This window comes from Syngnathus typhle, linkage group LG13, assembly GCF_033458585.1.
Source record: "Syngnathus typhle isolate RoL2023-S1 ecotype Sweden linkage group LG13, RoL_Styp_1.0, whole genome shotgun sequence".
NCBI classification, from domain to species: domain Eukaryota; kingdom Metazoa; phylum Chordata; class Actinopteri; order Syngnathiformes; family Syngnathidae; genus Syngnathus; species Syngnathus typhle.
The window spans coordinates 3,995,747-4,017,111 of NC_083750.1; the positions used below are offsets into that span (position 1 = coordinate 3,995,747).

The 21,365-nt window shown below is 41.8% G+C and overlaps 1 protein-coding gene and 1 long non-coding RNA gene across 6 annotated transcripts in view; one reads left to right on the top strand and one right to left on the bottom strand.

Annotated features, from left to right (window-relative positions):
• ift22 (intraflagellar transport 22 homolog (Chlamydomonas)) overlaps positions 1 to 21,365 on the top strand; it is a 45,822-nt gene that overhangs the window by 6,959 nt on the left and 17,498 nt on the right. For 3 of the 5 annotated variants that reach the window (XM_061295640.1, XM_061295636.1, XM_061295639.1), the window contains exons 3-5: positions 28 to 114; positions 186 to 388; positions 463 to 4,404. In XM_061295640.1, coding sequence (XP_061151624.1) covers positions 28 to 114; positions 186 to 388; positions 463 to 611 — 439 coding nt within the window. In that variant the 3' untranslated portion in view covers positions 612 to 4,404. Of the gene's footprint in view, positions 1 to 27; positions 115 to 185; positions 389 to 462; positions 4,405 to 21,365 lie in introns of those variants that run through there. The other 2 variants (XM_061295638.1, XM_061295637.1) reach the window with 1 other exon arrangement.
• LOC133165763 (uncharacterized) lies at positions 4,146 to 11,805 on the bottom strand. The gene is made up of 2 exons (XR_009717656.1): positions 11,435 to 11,805; positions 4,146 to 5,154 (listed from the first exon to the last, which is right to left on the bottom strand). It is a non-coding gene; the product is annotated as an uncharacterized LOC133165763 (long non-coding RNA).

A 21,365-nucleotide genomic window follows, 5' to 3' on the forward strand; every position in this document is an offset into this window, starting at 1 on the left:
TTTGTGTTTATATATTTTTGTTTGCAGGATACTAGAATTTGAATCACAACTGGATGGTTATGGTGACGTAAAATCATGCGAGGTTGAGCTCTGGGATTGTTCCGGCGACTTCAAGTGTGTTCAATAAACCTTTATATCACTTAATTCCCATCATGAAGATACATTTGATGTTACAACCTTTTCAGATTTGAATCATGCTGGCCTGCGCTTACCAAGGACTCCAGCGGTGTGGTGATCATTTTTAACCCCGACGTTCCCAGCCACTTGAAAGAAATTGAGACCTGGCACTCGATGTTCATCTCCTCGCAGGGCTTGCAGGACAGCCAGTGTCTGCTCATTGCACATCACAAGCCCGGCAGTGCAATAGAAGAAGGTCGACTGCCTTTAGGTAATCTCTTTTCAAAGCCTTCTATATTTTATATGAAGTAGGCCTCACAAATGTTTTTGTTTTTCTGAATGCAGCTTCACAGCTGAGCAGGCTTCCACTCATTCACTCTGAAATTGAGGAAGAGCCCGAGGACCTGAGACGAGCTTTCTGCAGATACTTGGGGAAAGTTGTAAATACACTGTCAGAAAGTCGGGAACGGGAGGAGATGTCCATCATCACATAGCAACAAAATATCTTGAAAAATATCAGGTAGTTTACATTTTTATTCCCTTGAACATATCCTGACAAAGACTTACTGTGCATATACTTTTTTATGTTGTTTAGAACAGGGGTCACCAGCCTTTTTTAAATTAAATTAATATATATAATATCCATTTGCAACACTACAACTCAAGCAAAGTCAAAGGGAAGACAGAATAGTAACGACAAAAACAACTGTAATAGTTCACCTCTATAAAGCTATAAAATTGTTTACACTTTCAGTCACTCCTACAACATTCCTTGGAAATCACAATCTCCCTTTACTGGTGAGCTAACTGTTGCCTGCTGGTGACCCATGGTGGAGAACATTATATCATAAACGTGATTGTAAATAAATATACTATGTAGACTATGCGACATATTTTTGTTATGATTTACAAGTAATCATGCTCCATTTACATAATCTGAAGTACATATCCTCATAAGACATCTTCTGAAGCTTTAGCCCAGGGGTGTCCAAACCTTTGCAAGGAGGGCCAGATTTAGTAACGTGAAGGGGCCCGGGTGCCAATATTTTTTTCGCTTCTCTTCCGGGGGGGGCTAATGGGACGTCAAACGCTGCGCGTTCGCTTCTCTTCCAGGGGGGCGGGGGTGCTAATGGGACGTCAAACGCTGCGTGTTCGCTTCTCTTCCGGGGGGCAGTTGCAGCCATTTCTGGGGACTCGCGGTAAAAGTTTTTCTTTGCCTTATTTCATTTGTGTGGCGGGCTCCATCTAGTATTGAAACTGAGAAGTGCAACAGAGTTGAGCTCAAGCTTCTTGTGCGGGCCATATTCAATTATATTTTCAGAATTTGCTGCGGGCCAATAAAAACTGGACCGCGGGCCAACTGCCGTAGTTTGGACACCCCTGCTTTAGCCAAAAATTGATTACATCAGGCCAAAGCACATTTTCTCACTTGCTGGGGCGATTTTGTGACGGTTCGGTGAAACTGCTAGATAGGGCTTTTTAGCATCCTATAATGTGTTGAATAAGTTGGTTTCTCACTTCATAAAGAGAATACACTCAATATCGAGAGTGCCTTTTACATGTGACATAGGTGAATGAGTCATTGTTTCAAATGGGCAGACGGGATGACAAAAAAGAGCTGAGTGTGACTAAGATGGCCAATATTAATTTTGTTATGATCTGAATCTATGAGAGTCAGATAACCTCTATTAGACTTTCCCAATGGCACACATACACACTTGATATGATCAAATGGGCCAGCAATCGAATGGCTTCGTCAAGGAAGCTTAAAGGTCATCGTCTCTTAACCTCTCGTTGCAATTTCCGAATTGGCTCTAGGCATATCTTCTATCACTATCATCAGTAAGACTGTTGGAAACAGACTAGGCGAGCAATATCGCAAATGGATTCAATCATTTTTTTTTTTTTTATCCGTATGCATACTGCAAGAGATAATACTAAAGAGGATTGTTGTTTGCATAGCCTCATATCTCTGAAAATGTGATTAACCAGTGTCTTATCTTTTAATTGTCACTGCATGAATGGATTCTTCATATTGGAGGTCCGACATCAACTGCTTTCTAATACAACTTTTGTGTTTGCAAGAGCTCTACTTAAGTATATTTGGAAGCGCTTGTCCATTTATCATTATCTGTTTGTTTCTTTGGTAACTCCTGCGGTAAATCTTATATGACTATTTTCCACATTAGCATTGTTTTTTTTACTTTTAAACTTTTGTCTTTTTTTTTTTTATGGATTTTTTTACCCTCCAAACATAGCAGGTCAATTTGATACCCAAACAGCTTATTTTTAGTTTCATCGGACTACAGCACTTCCTTGGGCCACTTCAATATTTCACTCCTTTTTTTGGCACAGCATGAATCCCAACTGTTTTCGGGCAATTAATATCCAAATTGCCTTCAGATGATTGCTTAGGTCTTGCCATGTACTTTGAGGCTGCTTCCTTACCTCTTTTTCCGGTGATGATCCTCACCCCATGAGGTAGGATTTTGCATGGAGCGCCATTGCGAGAGCAATCAATGGTTATTTTGTGTGTCTTCCACTCTGAAATGATGGCGCTATTAGATGCCAGCTTCTCACCAGGCCTTTTGATGACGGTATTGCACATTCCAGTCTTGCGCCTGTCTATAGTCCGCTGACAACTGTTTGGCAGCTCTTTAGTCTTTCAGATGGTGGGATCAAAACCGGAAGTTATGTATTAGATATTCCTTGAACAGGTATGCTTCACATGCACGATGTGATGAGATTAGCAGTGCTAATAGGCTGACAGTCCACAGCTATGAGTAGGACAAAAAAATAGAAGGTACCACTCTATTATACTAGTTGTAATTAGACAATTCAGCCATTTCATCTTTTTCAAAATCATTTTATTGACATGTAAGAAGCAAAAGTTACATTTTTCATGGGATGGTGACGGGCGGCGTATCCGTTGCCATTTCGAGGGGGCCTAACTCCGGTTCATGCTGAACTGAGCCAGTGCTTGGTGAACATCCAACTGTTATCAGCTCAGTAGGCACAGGAGGTTGAGCCCAGACAACCGCGCACCGCCGCCTGTTCGCCACGAGGGGGAGAGGTAGAGCATACGCAAGCAAAACTTGCCACCGTGGCCAGGTTTCCCTGGAAATTGTAACTGGTGCTCGTTCCCAAACTGTGCCGTGTCATCAGGTGTGCTGTGGGAAATTTCACTTCACTTGTCCCAAAATAATTTCCCAACTTTGTTCATCTGGCATGCTATAAATGAGTAGTGACAGGCAGCACAACTATTTGCTCTTCCACTCTATGGCAGATGTTACATAAAGTTCGAGTAAATTGAAACATCTTTCAACTAACATTTTTTGTTTTTTTTGGCAAATACTTTTTTAAATTTTTTGTTTGTTTGTTTATTGTTTTTATTGATGGTATTTATTCCTCACTATAGTTCTAATGTGATGAACATGTCATAGCTTTCCATCTATAGAAAAGAACATAAAATGGATTATTACCTCACGTTTGGCTTGGATTTCCCTCGGTTGTTGGCTGCGAGCATTTTCACTGCTCCTTTTATGAGAAATACCTTACATAAGAGCATCAGCAGCGTTGCGGTCGAAGTGGCCGGGATTCGTAAAGCTTTACACTCACAGTAAACAAACACACACACGTCACCTTGGATGCAGCTTCCGTTGTTGACCACCCAGATAGCAATTGCGCTCAGAGTTCACAATTACACTGCTACTTGTTTCCCTCGCCCCCGATGAGACATTTCCTGTATTTCCTTCCGGTGTGTGACTCAGCCATCCCTCCTTCTATGCTCTGCCACACTGCAGCTTCTTAAGCCAACATGTCCCAAAGAAGTCCAAACAAAGCCCAAAGGACACTTTTAAAGCAGCCTTAACAGAACTTTTTAAGCCTCACGTCATCTCAACATTTCCACCCAGTTTGACCTGGAGAAAACAAAGCCCATCACATACTTTTAAAGCAGTCTTTACGAAACTCAAATGCACTTCAATATACTGAGTTAGCAGTAACAGTCATAGTAAAGAACCAATTGGTACTTTTAGATCTTTTTTTTTTTTTTTTAATTAATAAAACTTTTAAAGCCACAGATCCCTTTCACCATCTTGACAGTTAGCACCAGTTAGAGTTTTAATCTACACTTTTCAATGCTTTGACAGAGTTGCCACTAACACATTAAAGAAAAAAAAGTCAAGTGCTTTTGGGTTCTACTACTATAGCAGTCGACTGGGCAACGGGTAGCGCATAACTTCATAATAGTTGATCCCACGTTGACTCTTTGCAGCTGTTACAACAGCGGCACTTCAAAACGCTGGAAAGGCTCGCGAGAAGCGGAACTTAGCCACTGTGAACACAGGATTTTCTACTGAACTGTTCACGGAGCAAGCTAAGTCCTGCGCCTCGTCCAAACTCTTGAGGCATCCAGATGGTTTGTGCTACAATGTGGCAGATTATAAGATTTTCAACAACAACTTTGTCATGGATTGCCTAAATTATAGGCAGCAGTTTGGGAATGTCGCTGTAATGTTGATTAGCGAGCCTCGCGCACGAACGTGATTCCAAAAACTCCAAAAGCTGCTAATTCAAAATAAATGATCCCTGACAATTACAATTTAAATTTACAAGGTATTATTACTACAGCATTAAATAAACTAATTTTCATCATCTTTCCAAAGTTTGTCCACCCCATGTTAGAGCCAACATTGTCTCTTGTCCATTTTACAAGAATAAACATTTTAAGTACCTAACATTAAATATGTTGTATACCAAAATTCCCCACCTAAATGTTCTGTGTTAAAAAAAAAAAAAAAGGGAATATGTTCGATACAGTGGAGGTGCACCTAATGTAGTGGCAGCTGAGTGCATTCTGTTCCGGTTGAGATTGCCGTGTGCATTTCAGTTGTAACCGGTTGGAAATCCCTGGCAATGTGATTTTCATTACATCAAAAAAACAAATCACTCTGCCAGGAATCCCTCCGACTAAACCGGCCTCCTCCCACAATCCTGCTCGGCAGACAGCAACCTCCAGCCAACATCCGTCCACACCTAAAAGGATAAAAAAAAACAGACCAAAAAAAAGATGAGGAGAGAGGACAAAGTGAGCACTGGAGTGGCAGATGATTCATCTCCTCACTTGTTCATTACAGCACACACACAGACTTAAACCCCTTTTGAAATGTTGACACTTGGACACAGACAAAGCACACCTCTCCACCTGAATAAGCACAACTCTGTGTAAACTCTGTCATCATGAACTGTACTGTATGTGAATGGTGGATCCGGTTTGCATACCCGCAGTTTATTCAAATGCGAAACAAAGTTTTTCTTAACAGCTCCTGCAAAATTAGGCGTCTTGAGTTGGCACTATTCCCCCTCCACTAGACATGCCTTAACAAAAACCTCAATGGACTTTTGGATTCTTTTATAGCATTTTTCATCGAACTTCATAAACCACACCCTTTATGACCAATAAAGAGTTGGTGCACATCCTCACTTCTGCACCCCCCCGAAATACTCCAAACCAAGACCTATAGATAGCAGTCCATAAAACTTCAAAAGCCACGCACCTGACTCAAGAATAAGACGAAATATCCTACGAATCCTACTAAAGTATGATGAGAGCAGATCCCCAAATGTATCTATTCCCCCCCTCACATCTGTCCAAATGATCACATACACAAGACATCAGCAGCAGCACAGGGAACATTAAAAAAAAAGTGTCTTCATCATATTTTGGATCAGCTAATGATGATGAAATAAAGACGTGAGTATCAAAGTGGCCTTTTTCCCCTCCATCCTGCTTCCATTTGTCTGCCATTTCCCCACGGTTCTATTGAAGGCTTGAGGCTTAGCTCATTGCTTAATATTTATTGCCACCCACCCCCCTGCCCCACTTCTCTTTTACAGCCCTCATATGAGCAATTCTCCAAAGCGCTCAGCAGCTGTTTTCTATGAAAACTCCGTGCTGCTGCTGGCGGCAGATAAAGCGATGTAAAGGTAGCAGCGAGCCTCGTTCGATGAGAGCAAAAAAATAAAAGCGAGTAATGTTTGCGATGAAAACATAACCTCAAATGAACACTCGTGTGGCTTTATACACACTCAATGTGCAAACAAGATACGGCTTGCAATATTGCGCTACAAAGCGGGTTTGCTTTCCTGGCCCGTACAGGTCGCGAAATGGGAAAAAAAACAGAAGTCAAAGAAGTGACTGAAATGAAATGGGTTCAGTTGTAAACTGCTGCAATCTTTGGAAACCCACATCATAATTGGCTGACCTTGTGTTTCTGTATTAATTGCAAAGACTAAAATAGCAAAAGACACTTTGGTGTAGGACTGCTGTCAAAAATGCTCCCGTGCAAATTTGAATGATAGTGACAAAAAACAAAAAAGACATGACATGATTTCCTAAAAATTAAACTTTCATTTGGCCTCTAACACTGCTTCATACCGGCCGAGGCAAAGCTGTATGAATGGAAATAGTTTTGGGAAAACCTGCAAAAACGTCACTATAATATCAAATAATGTGTTGGCAGCGTTTTGCGTACACTTTGTTCTCACTAACGTCTCAGTCCTCTGTCGAGTTTATCAGGATCCGCAAGTGGTTGACATAAACAGCCTCAGGCGGGCTTGTCGTTTCGGGGCTCGGCTCCGTCGCGGGAACTCAATGATCCTCTGATGACTGCGTTTGCATGTCTCTCACGCTCTCTCTGTCTCTGTGTGGTATTTTTGGACAGTGATGTGCTCTGACGCCGTCCCACTGTACTACATTCATGGGCACGCAGCCATACAGATTGGCCACACCTAAAGTAAAACGCTGCCTAACAAAATGAAATGTGCATTGATTTTAAACCCGCACCCCTGAGGCTCAATTAATTGTCTTTCAGACATAATCACGCGGCAATGGTGGAATAAAGTTGTCACATTTCAAGCAGCATTCAGCATTGCTAACTGCTAGCTTGCGGCTGCCCCCAGGCAACAACTTTGGAACAACTACACCAGCCGCCACTGACCTGGAGGGGCTCCAAGCTGCCTGAACTGCATTTCATTTTCTAATATGAAGACCTTAATTATTTAAGTATTTAATTATTATTGCATTTTATGACAATGAGCTGAGCCATTTTGGACACAACATAAAGGTTCATGTTAAGAATGAAGGAGGACTTATTGTCATTTCTTGCCTTAAGTATCTGTGACTGGTATCGGCAGCCTCTACGAGTACCCTATATCCTAAAATAAGGCCAGTATCGGCCCGATATCAATATGTGCTATCGGTATTTACCCCAAGAATAATCATGAACCAAACAAGAGGGCTTTGACCTTGGGCCGAAATTATAATAAAGACCGATGACCAGTCCCCTTTTGTATGGCGTTCTGCTTTAACAACACTGAAAACAAAAAGAAAATACAAGCCCATAGAACACAAGGGAACTCGATAGCATCCATTTTTCATTCCAACACCTCCCCATCCTGAGAAGGCCTTCTGCTCATGTTCACGCCCCCCCCCCTTTCCCCTGACTTGAATAACTGTCACAAGTGCTGGCTTGCTCTTTAAAACAGCAGCAAAAGAAAGAAAATGCTCTTGGGTCACACCCGTCGTGCTACATTGCCCAGCCCTAAACACTTGCGCCAAGTTGGGACTTTTAACAAGCCGCCCTCATGACTTCCAAGCAATCCATGGTGCTCATCAGCTCCTCTCCTCCCTCCTTGAAGGGCGACCAGCCAGGGCCTTTCTCTTGTGATTATCCCGTGATTGGAACGGTCGACTCAACACTTTTTTGGCGGCAGGCCAAGAGCCCACAAGATCGGTCTGGGCTTAGCACAGTTCTTATCCTAGGGTGACCGTAGGCTATTTGTAACCTGTCTTGAAAAAAAAGTGGTATTTGATACCGATGCTGTTTTTTTTTTTTTTTTTTTACTCCTTATGTTCAAAGATTTGGATGAGCATGCAAGGCTTTCATTCCATTTCGACATATTTTTGCTTCAGGCAAAGACAAAAATGGCAGCATCGTCTTTACTTCACCAATGATGTCATTTGTAATGCTTGTCTGTCTCCATATTTGCTACCTATTTGTGACCGACGCACACGCACGCACACGCACACACAAAGAAAAGAAAATACCCTTCACTTATTATATAATATTTTGGGATGAGTTGTGTTTTTCCTGTGGTTGTTATAAATACTTGCACTCCAAACAAATCTTCCATGACTCCAAATGGAACATAATGATATCATAATTGAATTCAGGTTCTACGGCTTCAGGCCCCGTGTGCCCAAAGTCCAATAGCTGCCCCCCCCCCCTTTTTTTTTTGTACACGGTGTCAACAACGGTGACAAAGCCTTCATGCGAATGTAATTACAGGTCACGTGGTGGTTCGTATTTGCCTGTGAAATAGACAAAAATAATTCGCTTGAGGTTTGGCTCCTGCTGCCGAATGACTTCAGCAGGAACCCGTCGCTCGCAAAATTTCTAACCGCCACTTCCCGGCAGACTTAAAGCTGAAACGGTTTGCGCAGGCCATTAACTTTATTTAACTCTTAACACGCAACCAGGGCACTGTGTGCCGTTTTAAAAGCCCTCTGAGGACCGAGAGTCTTGTATGAGGTCTGAATTAGAAAGGAAAATTACAGCTTTGTGCACTCGGAAACCTTCACAGAAAGGACATCTATAAATAAGAACATAATGCATCTGCCTCGATATACTCAATGCAACCAACGTGTGCTTTTTAATTGCTTGCCTATAAATGGCTCTGTGGATGACCTTCAAGTATCAAATTACACAACCATTTCTTGTGACCTGCCCATTTCCCCAAATTTGTAAGCAAGCTGTTCTGATTTAAGCTAGCCTTTGATTACAGGGCTATTTGTATTTGTCTTTATCTACTTAATTCATAGCCCACAAAGAAACAAAATCAATCAGAATACTGTGTTTAGAGTAGTAGAGGTGCAGTCAACATTTTACTGCGAAGAAAATCTTTGACATGGCCATGTATATTATTTTTGTAATTTACCCACAAGCTCACTAAAGCCAGTGAAGTGAAAAAAAAATCAAACCTCTTAAGACAAAAAAGGCAAAAGACCCAAAGCCCAACCACGGTAATCAAACTTTCCCCAACATACGTAAATGTTGCCATAGGAGCTTTACTGGGCTCTGAAAATGCAATAAAAAAAAAAAAGACCCTCCCGATGAATAAGGACACGTGGAAAAAAAACCCAGAAACAATTCTGTAAACAAGAGCCAAGGGAACACATTTCAGACGAGCTCTATTTTCAATGACCTAAATCGCCTTCAGAGTCAACATGTGTATCCTTGAATTGTCGCTGGATACTGCTTTTTAATGAAGGGCATTTCTAAAAACTCCAAATGTCTTTGAGCGTGGTTGCTGTATATCAACAGCCTTGCCTTTCAAATTCCATCGTGACCTCTTTTGTGTGTTCTTCCCACTAAAAGTATCTGCCCTAGCCGACAGCGCCTGGCCATTGTCTCGCTACGCCTCCGTTTTATTCACTACAACCCTTTTTTTTTTAACACAGTGGGACGCAGTATTGCTTTTCTTTTTCCAGACACGCACACACATGACACATTAGGAATCAGCATGTGTTTTTGATTGAGTGAAACAGTAGTGAAAGGCGGATGATTTGCGAACGTTCCGTTTATGACATGATGTAATTGCAATAAGCATTCTTTGTGTTATTTTGCTCATAGGCTCCCGCTAGTGATATGAGCTAGAGACAAAACAACTTGATGAATCCTTACTGTGTGACAACCTGACGATACTTGCTTCTCATTGGTCAGCTTCTGTCAATTTTCTTTCAGAGCATGGTTTTAAATACAATTACACTCCACCCCAATAGGGGGAGCTGATGAGCAAAGTGACCCAATGAATCCTTATTGCTACTGCATCATGTTGTACACATATAATACGGTTGCGTCACAACAGTGACTTAAACAATAATTACGCTTAACACAAGACGTTAAAGTGACCCGATGAATCGTTTCTGTTATTACATAAAGTCATAAACTTAATCATATTAGGAGAATCTGGCTAAAGATGCTTTTTACTGCACAGTAGCTGTCCATTTTCATTCTCTACAATGCCTTAAAAGATAATTACACCTCCAACCAGTAAGAGGAGCTCAGGAGCAAAGCAACACAGTGAATAGTGACTAGTGTTGCGTTACACCTTAAATGTAATAATCATCTGATGATGGATCGACAATGATGGATTTAAAATTAATTATATGATGTGAACGCTGTATCTAATGTTAGCGCAGATGCTAATGCTGAGACACCATGCTAATGCGAAGTCATCACAGCAATAAAATAGATTTGAATGTCACCGCTATACGCAAGTGTAACGTCAACATGACCAAATTGCACCATAATCTGCCTTTCAACACCCAAAACCACAAAGCGTCACAACCGCATTTATTTTTCGTACATTCTCTTGCGCCTTATTTTGTCATTCACATGTATTTGTTCGCAAAATAAAACCAACTCAGCTGTGTCTCATCTCACTTTTACGCACTGCATCAATTGAGACAGGTTAGGTCTGTTTTTTTCTGTCAGGGGTCTGGCTTATATCTTTTTTTTTCCTAACCGTAAAAGCCCCGATGGCCAATTGTGTATGCACGGCCATGTAACACTTTATGCAGCGAGTCTATTCTGTGACTTTTAAACACACAAAGCCATACAAGTAGTGCAAGGTACTCAAAAAGGACTGGACTGAAATTCAATTTTTACCAAGATATACACAAAAACGAGGCGCAGACTTAATTGATAATATTTTGTCATCCATCCAGCTACAACTGACTTTTGGCGCTAAGCAGTGTACACCGCTGTATCGGTCTCATTCATAGAAACAGACTAATTTTGAGGAATTCTGGAAACTGAGAACTTTTTGACGTTTTCTGGCTTACAGTCAAAAAGACGTTCAAAACAAACAGAATGCATCTTCCCGTGTTCTAAACTTGAAGACGACTCACAGCTGACTTTGAGACTGGTTGCCAGTCAAAACAACTAGTCATCCACATTTGCTACTGTGGACAGTTAAAAGTATTCAATAGACCTAAAAATCATGTTTTTGGTCACATGTGAGAAATCCAGAGAACCTGTAGTCTACACAAGAAAAGGGAAAACATCATATTAGTGTGTGGAAAATCAATACCTGGTCTGTAAGGCCATCAAGCTGCAGGGCCAAATGGAATCATTTGCAGAAAAATCATATTAAAATAGATTTTTCAGTTTAGAATTGCACTTTCCAAGTTGAAATGTCACTTCTGGTTTTGCACCTCTTCCCCCCAAAGGTATATGCAAACTCCACTCACCTCTATAACCCTGGGATAGTTTATCAAATGAACCAGAGGCATGAAGACGGTGGTACGAGGAGACGTCCCAAAAAAGGCAACAGACACTCATGCTTTACCAACAGAAGCCCTTCCACAATGTTCCCGGCGCGCAGACGGCTCCAAGCTTTTTTGTTGTTGTTGTTATCGCTCCACCTCCTCCCACTGCTCTTTAAGTTGAAGGGTGTGGACTCCTCGGTCAGCTCCACATCACTTGCACAACTTTGTCTGGTGGAGGGAAAAAAAAAAACCACACTAAAAGCCACACCCATCTAGAGAGAGCAAGAGTCTAGAAGGCAGGAAGCTGAAGTTCTCTTTAAATAACAGCAGAGGAGCGAGTAAGGAAACTTTTCAAGGCCTTGCTCGTGTTTACTTTTCAAGATGGCCGGCTAAACATGAGATCGTGGCGATAAAAGAGATTACTGTGACCATATTTGAATGTGTTTCTGCTTACACACACACACACACACACATGCACACACGCGCATATAAACACACTCCGCAAGCGCACATCCGGCCGCATGCGTGTGTGTTTGAGTAGTTGCCTCCAAGTTGATGGCTCGCAGCTGCTGCCACTGCCGCAACCGCTTTTCCTGTCTGGGTGCGTACGCGCTTTATGCTACGACGCGCTAATCATACAGTACGGCGACATCTGTTTGCCGTTAACCACACACAAGCAATCCCCGAGCTAATGTGCCGTATATTTGATCTCGCTGAAGTTGGAACATAACTTAAGGCTACTTCGGTGGTCGCTTTCATCTTTGGGGTTTTGAACAATGCTCCTATTTTGGGCTCCACCGCTAACAGGTTAGCCCAGTGGTGGGCAAACTACGGCCCGTGGGCCACATCCGGCCCGTGGGACCGTTTAATCCGGCCCGCCAACCCTGAATAAATTGTATTATTAAACTTTTTTTTGGGTCATTTTGCCTGCAATGACTGCGTTTCCCCAGTAGATGGGGAACCGCTCGCCTCCGCATTTACTACCGGAAGCCGTGTCAGAAAGCTCGATGCACACTCACAAGTGCGTGTACGTACTCAGTAGTACGGACATGGCGCACTCGCGCTCTATTTGTATCAGTCCTGAATTTAGAGCGTGGGCTGTGACGACAGCATTCTTGTAATTCGTGCGCTGAGCTTTCAGATACAGTTTTACCCTAACGCCACCCACAAACCTTCCCCTGGAATCCTTCTATTAAAATGAGTCGCCCACGGAAAAGCAAGGTGGACACAGTGCCGAGTGTTTAAAAGATAGTGGCCAATTTGGCTCGACGTACGCGACGTGACGTTCAGCCACATCAACATCAACCCGTCACAGATCGAGGTAAACGGACCAACACCTCGGATCTCTCCTAAGAATTGCCACAACAAATTTTACTCCAGACTATGACGCACAAGCAAAAAAGGGAGACCAACAGCACTGTTCCCACTGAAAATGAAGGGGAGGCTCTCAAGTTTGTTGTAAAAAAATGCATTTAGAATATGATTTGTACACATAGCAGGGATTGAAACTAGCGACCATTCTCATTTTCAAACAATGCAGGATGCTCAAGGACATTGATGCATTACCTGTTTGCGACTAATCTTAACCTGTAAAGTTCTTAAGGCTTACTTTAAGGAAGTGTTTCCTGTTTCCTCACCTCTGTTATCAGATGAGTTAAAACTCTGCTCTGATTTTCAGATACCCCTCACCGTGTTGCCGTTTTGATTACATTATTTGGATGTATGCTTTCACCGATTCTTCAAGATGATATACCGTTTTTTTCCGTGTATAGTGCGCAAAATTTAACGAATTTATTGTCCTAAAATCTGGGGTGCGCATTATACATGGGTACAAAAATTTTTTTTTTTTTTTTATTTTTTATTTTTTATTTATTTTTTTTTTTTTAGAAAACAAAACCAACAACAGGACTGACCGACAAAGTCGTGGAACAAAAAGACAGGGTGACATTACCAAAGACAGGAACAGAAAGCAAACAGACATCATGACAGTAACACATGCAATGATCCGACGGTGAGCGAGGGGCAGACACGACTTAAATACAAAACACGTTACATCGATTGAGGTGACACAGGAAGAGAGGGGCGACGCGAACAGAAACTATGGCAACCTAGACACATAGCAAAACTGGGGACGAGACGTGACAAATGTCCCTCGAAATGAAACTTGAAATCACCAAGTTTTGGTTTCCAAGGGTGTTTTTATTCCTCTTCAACGTCTCTCCCATACAGAGCCGCCTTTTTCACGTCCGCACGCCTCTTTCCCGTGCGCGCACGGAGCGCGGTGGTGCGTTTATGGGCAGTCGGAGAAATCAACGCCAACAAAAAAAATTACATCCAGCCTAGTTAAGACCATACCAAAGACTAAAAATGGGACCCATTGCCTCCCTGCGTGTGTGACGATCATTGGGACTTAAAAAAAAAAAAAAAAATTCATAAAAAATTCATAAAATTTGGGTGCGTATTATACATGGGTACAGGCTTTTTTCCAGCATCAGCATGCCATTTTTAGGGTGCGTATTATACACACTACACACTATACGCACTATACACGGAAAAAAACGGTATTTGGTCAGAATCTTTGGTGTTTGATGTGATCTCATAAGATAAACATCTTTCATTAATCTGACCTGCAGGCACTGAAGTCATGGAGACTGTCATTCATAATAACAGTGTCGTATTTTATGAGAATCACTGATAGCAGTTTTTTTGTGTGTTTTTTTTTTTTTTTAATGCTGTTAATAAATGCATTTGTTTTCAAACAACTTGTTTGGAATATCCATGCTTTACTACCTACTAAAGGCCAACATCTTTTATGCAATGACCTTTACAGGTCGCTTATATTACTTCACACAAACACTACGTCCATCTGCTCCTCGTTCGGCCCTCCAGTCCAAATTTAGCACCCAGTTCGGCCCGCGAGTCAAAAAGTTTGCCCACCCCTGGGTTAGCCCATTATTCATCGCAGGTCCTTTTCACATCGTTACGCACTATAAGGTTTCCAGTTCTCCATTAGTGTGTATCAGTTAGGAATCCACTCCGTTTCGGATCAGTTGTCTATATTTTACAGAATTTATTTTTACAGAATCAATGCCAGCTCCTTAGCAGCTAGCCGCTGATAGCTAGCAGCACAGCACCAGTGAAAGCCAAACACCAAACAACCAAATTCCCAGTGGACCTTTTTCCGAGACCACTGTTCAAAGGCGTTCCTCATTAAAATCTGCCTCGTATGTAAGCACTCGGCAGAACAAATACCTCAGAAAAAATAACTGTATAAAATGGCAAATTAGTCAAATATATTTTATCCAAGGTTTTCCAGAGTTTCTTATCGATCATTAACATCCACACAAACATACCGTTTTTTCCATGTATAATGCGCAAAATTTAGCTAATTTATTGTCCTAAAATCTGGGCTGCGCATTATACATGGGTACAAAAAAAAAAAAAAAGATTTTTCCCAATTGTTTTTTTTTTTTTTTAAATCCGGATATCATACGGAGGCCGCCATTACAGATGTGCTTTCTTCTCTGCTGTTCACTCCAAACACACTCCATACGAACACAATGCTCTCGTATCAGACGCTTGCTAGATCACCTGCTGGTTTGCTGTCACAATGTACCCTACACAAATCCGAAACATTTCTTCGCTATTGAGTATGCTAGCGCATGCGCAGTGATACTGACCGGCAGAACATCCGGTTGTTCCCAAAGATGATCTTTTTTCTGAAATAATTTTACGTTCACGGACTTAAGTAGGAGTCAAAATCTGGGTGCGTATTATACATGGGTACAGGCTTTTTTCCAGCATCAACATGCCATTTTTAGGGTGCGTATTATACATGGGGGCGCATTATACACGGAAAAAAACGGTAGTCCCGCTGAAACCAATTGGTTTCACCTGTTTTATCGGTTGTTTTTACCGGTCTTTGACTGCTAGCTTGGATCACCTCCAGCTACTTGCGGCTCGCTGCTCGGGAGCTTGTGACGTTTGTCTATTAGCATCTGTTTGCGAACAAATGTTACGTTGCTCAGTAACAACTTGGAGCAATTAAAATCCAAGTTATCAACACAAAAATGTCTTAAATGAAAATATTGGCGAGAATCATTTCCACCGAATCTCATTGAGGTTTGTTTGCCGGGAAACATCCGAGTGTCGTCCAAGCGCCCTGGAAAAAGACATGCTTTCAATACCTTCCAGTGTCATTTACTCTGCCCAAACAGATGCTGAAGTATTGACCAAGCATTCAACGGACGTCATATAGTGTCAAGTGTTATCACACAAAAGAAACAAACTGTAAAATAAAAGTGTTATGGGGTTTGGCAGATTTCCCGTTGTGCTTTATGGTCCCTAATGGCGTTTGTCTGTTCAAACATACTGCGTTTGTACCATTGACACATGATTAATGTTTGGGAACACCTCGACATTGAAAAGAGACAAACATCTACTTCATTCTTATCATTCGTGTGCATACCTGCCGGCTAAGTGCTAAAACCAAGCATTATGTGAACACCATACATCTGGACCCTCAGGCCAAAAGATGTGAAGATACTGTATGTGCTTATCACATATAAAACACAGACCTTGAATATTATTTGCACTTTGTACTGTAAGCCTATGTTCCATCCACCCATCCACCCATCCACCCATCCATCCATCCATCCATCCAAACCATCCATCCGATCCACCCCCCCATCCAACCGATCCACGCCCCCATCCAACCGATCCACCCACACACCCATCCACCACACTGCACTATTTCTCTTTACAGTACTTCTTATGAGTAAAAAAATAGTTTGACCTGTTAGACCCAAGCGCTTCTATTGTACTGTGCTGAGTGAGCGTGCGTCTGGGTGTATGTACTGTATGCGTGTGCGTGGGTATGTGTGTGAGTTCCAGTGTCCCTGCCTGCATTTGAATGAGTCATCCCACATTGACCCCACCCTACGTGGGCGGTGGATTTGGCCCAGCTAGAGCAGTATTTGGCCTGTCCCAGAAAAAAGGCCTCAAATAACTGGCCCCTTTGTTCCAAAATGTCACTCCTCTACAAAAGGATGTGGAGGCATCACATCGTGCTCTCTCGTGCCCTCTTTCTTTATCTGTCTTGATTTGTATAAAACTGGAATGTCAAGGTGAAAGTACCTAAATTAGATTGTCTGCTCTTCATAATGACACAAAAAAGAACTTTATTAGTTCTAAGAAATGCATCACAGCCTACTTTGCTTTTCTTTGGTTTTGCTTGCATGTCAATGTCATTTCATCGTCATGACGTATGGAACATGCACAAATGATTCTCTAAACACTGCCATAAGTATGGCAATAAGTCAATAAATCACCCACAAGTCACAGTGAAATCTATGCGCCCATTTCTTGCAAAGAATGGAACCATTTTATTCTGCGTGTGTCCGAGTGCCAGGGAACATTAAGCCTTCAAAGTAGTTAATGGTGCACGAGTTGTCCGACTTTTGGTCAATGTGGAAACACTTAAGTATGAAGAAGAGGGTGTGCTCCGTTAGCGGGACATATGCTTGAAGGGGGTCGTTGATCATGATTTGGGGGAGACAAATTAGCATCGATGCCCCAAATTGTTAAATGTAAACAGTCCATAGGAAATAGTTCCGAATCAGGTATATTCGACAAATGGATGAGATTTTCTGGGGTTATCTAATATGGGTGATATCTAATGATCAGGTTTCGTCGCTGCTAGCGGCTTTAATTCATAAACTTCCAAGCACATATATACAATATTTATCGAAAGTTGCTGATTCTTTTATATAAAGTGACAGACAAAGATAATTGAACAAAGAAAACGTTAGGACATGTTGACACAAGGTGCCAACGACTCTCCCGTGCTGTGAATTTGCGCTAATTGTCTTAGGGCACTCCCAACGCCTACAACCGATTGGTCCCTTTCAGCATCGCAGACAAGAATGTAGCAAGAACAAAAGAACAGTGAGTCACGTCGCCTGGCTGAAAAACATACACAACGGCGGCGGAGATGCTGTTTTGGGTCACCGACTCACAAATTGCTGCCGTTTACCCTGCACACGCTGTTTATAATAGCCCCATTGTAACCCTTGTTATGTCACTGAGAGATGAGGCTCGGGTTACTGATGTCCAGGTGGCTAATTTTCTAAAACGCTACAAGTTTTCAAATGTGAGCTGGCAGGAGGTTTGAATTAGGGCTCAGTTTATTGCCTCCGTCGCTTCGTGTTAGGGAAACGCTGTCAGCCACCGTGATCTGGATACCATCACGTTTATGAAGATAGACTTACGGTGTTTTGTTTGTCGGTGGACTCCGACGAAGCACACTGAGGCCTTTAATCGTGACGCCACATGCATCGTAATTGCTTCCTCTACCGACGCGCATGCTGGGGCAAGATAGATGTGCGTCTTTGAGTGTTTTCGTTTGATTACATCCGCGTTCTGATAACATTGCCAAAAAGAGAGGCTCAGCTCTTCGAAGATTTGATGTACAATACATTTTTGGTAAATGATGCTCGTTATGTACGTATATTAGGGTTAGGTTATGTTTCGGGATCAATTTTAGGCATGAACATAGGGTTAGGGATTTTGTTCAGTTTAAGATCATTAGTTTTATGCTAAATTAGGCTAATGCTATGCTGATGTTATGCTTAGTGTTAAAGCAGGGTGTTAGTTCGAGAAGGGGTTAGGCATTAGGCTAGCATATTTTATTTTACGAAAATCCTAAAGCATAGGCCCAAACAGAAGTGCCGCAAAAAGTATATACGCTAACCTAATGATTATCTTTTGATTTTGATTTACTTTAGTTTGCGTTTCAGGGTCAGGAATTTGAAATGTTGGTTCAGTTTCGGGTTGGGTAGGGTTGGAGTCAGAATTAGTACTTCGATTAGAGTAAAGATTATAGTTAATGTTGGGTAAACTTGGGCCAGGGGATTTGGGTTACGGTTGGGCTCGACAATGTGAACAAATGGAACTGATCTAGACAATCACAAATAAGTCAGCTATTCACATTTGGCAGTTGACCCATGAGGTTAGGTTAGGGACATCTTTGGATTCTCCTAGTATGTCTAATTTTGTGGCAGTGTCAATGTAATGCAGAAAATAAGAGGCCGGATAAGCAATGAAAAGCCAAGAGGGCTCACTATGTGTTAGACAAGGCCAGTTTTGTTTTCCTGTTTTGACACATCTGTGAGAATGGTTAACACATTAAGGAGACTTTGACGCAAAGTCGGCACTGCGAAATCACTCATGTCCCACCTGAATCCTGAAAAGAACTTGCGCACACACGCAAACACACACAGAGCAGGTTGTGTGCATGAGCCATGTGCTTGTGGATATCTGTTGGCATCTGGCTCTTATTTCCTTTCTCCATGTCACAAGCGCAAACGTTTGAAGCATGACTCACAGGCCTCGGGGGCATCCAAGACACAATACACCATCATGGGAAATGTCACAAACCATTTTGCCCAACACGGACCCCTGGTTAAAAGAAAATGAAAACCAACGTTCGAACTGCCACACCGCTTTGTGTGTCTTTGATACACATCACAAAAGATAGTGGAACTAGTAAAGTCGCTTGAAAACATGAAAAAGACGTGGGGGCCGTGTTTTTAATACAATCCTGTTCCTCTCGTGTAAAGATGTGCTTTTGTCCAGTCTGCCAGCTGGTCCTAACTGTCTGCTCGGCACGCTCATGGCGACCAGATGGTGATACACACACCCGAGTCGCGCATCCTCCAGCTAAGATCTACCTTGGTCGACCCCACGACACGCGGCTTGCATTTCAAAGGCGGAGCAAGCGCTTCGAGCGAGAAACATAAACTGGGCTGTGAAGATATGTGATATGTGTCCCACCGGAAAAATTCTGTAAGACACACGTGAGCCCCCCCAAAAACGTTGATGTGAATTGTTGATTTCTAGCAAATGTTGTTCCCAAAAATATTACAATCACTCTTTTGAAAAACAATCAGCCCTTGTTCCATCCCAATGAATTTGTTCCAGACCTGCCCGCAAAAGATGACAAATCTGCAATCTAGTGAAAAAGAATTACCATGGATCCTGGGAACTCAGAATTTATAAATGTGTTCTTAAGAATCTGAGTCAAACCTCAAATGAAAATGCAAACTTCAATGAGAATGGATCTCATGCTTTCTAATTCTCCTTTTTATGTGCCAATAAAGCCTTCTCAAAGTGCATCAGTGTTGCGAAGCTGAAAGTCCTAATGATAAGGTTAGAATTAAAAGTTAATGCACTGATGCTGTCGCAAATAATGGAGCGTGAGAGAGAAATCTCTATCTTTTCTAATACAGCAAGAAAAAGCATCTGATCATTATTTTAGGCGATATTAAATAAAATAGAAATGTATTCATTGAACATAACAGGGAAGAAAAAGACTGTAAAAGCAAAGGTTTTTATTGAGAACATGCTTGAGCCTCTTCTGGCATCAATAACCTCAACCGAATATTTTCTACAGTTGCTCAGACCTTTCTGTCGTAAGCTTTTAAAGAACATTTTGTTACCCTTTTTTTCGACAGATTGTCTCGTGTTGCGACTAATGATATTTCATGCCCAATTCATGGATAAATCCAAGTAACGGCAGAAGCTCTTTCTTTTTGTCTGCCTTCAACAGACAGTGCTTGGCCTGTCTCCTACTCTTTGTTAATGCGCCATCGGGCTAACTTGCTGATATTGTATGATTCGCACTAATAACCTCAAACGAAAGATAAATCTGCGCTGCCATGAGCCACGGCTACCGTTATTGCCTCGTATTCCGTCTGTCATTACTCACGTTAATGAAACCTTATGAAAGAGCTCCTTTCACCGTGCTGTTTGATCAGCTGCATTATACAATAACATGAGGGATGACACTGACATCTTTTGTAGTGATTGTCGGAAAAGAAGCTGCGCCGGTTGATGAGAAATGCGAGAAACCGGTGTGCTGCTTTCGTTGATGGTAGTCAAGCGAGTTCGAAGCCGCTTTGAGAGCTTTCTCTTCGGCATTAAAAATAAAGTTGAAGAAAACTTTTCAAGGGGTCAACTTTTTTAGTGTTGCGTTAGTTTGGATTGTTGGGAGGAAGCAAAGGGCCTGGTATGTTTAGCCTGAGTAAATATAATCTGTTAATTGTACTTAATGACTTCTCAAACACTTTAATGCACCCCCCCCCCCAGTAGTAGTACTCCAATAAAAGTTCACAGTGGGACCACCCTCCACTTTTCCCCTCCCCCTTTTTAAACCCATTAACTCTGGATTCACGATGGGATATCAAGCCAGGGCACATTTTCAAAAACATTTTTAAAAAGCAGTAACCGTGAACATGAAAAAAACCAAAACATCGGAGGCTGAATCCATTAGCTGCATTTTGATGCATGCACCCAAATTTGCATTTGGGATGTGATGAGATTTATCTTTGTTTCCAAACTGGCTTTTTTAAAGTTTAACAAGGAAAAATTTGTTTTCTAGTTTTGCACTGTGTTGCTAAAAGCAGAAAATTATATTTTGGGTTTTTTTCACACCAAAATAGTGGTTAGGATGTGAGAAGACAACGAACATGTTTGCAAACAGGCAAAGGGCATATACACAGCCTTTATTGTTACTTTTATTTTTATTACTATTATTCTTATTTGTCACCTCTTGATGGGGAAAAAAAGTTATACAGCTTCAAAAAAAAGCCAGAGAAGCTAAAATGATGCATTTGGCACTGCAGGAAGTATGTTTTCATGTCATGAGTGCCAGCAGTTAATGGAAATTCAGCATCAGGCTGGCATTTCCTCCATGCTGTGTGTGTGCGCGAGACCGTGTTTGTTTGTGTGTGGCACCTTCATGCGGTTTGCACGTTATGGGAAATCTTCTCCCTTATTATTCTACTTGCTATTTTTTGGGGCAAATCTACTGTAGACAGATCCCAAACGAGGATGCTAGTTGGTTTGTTTTTAA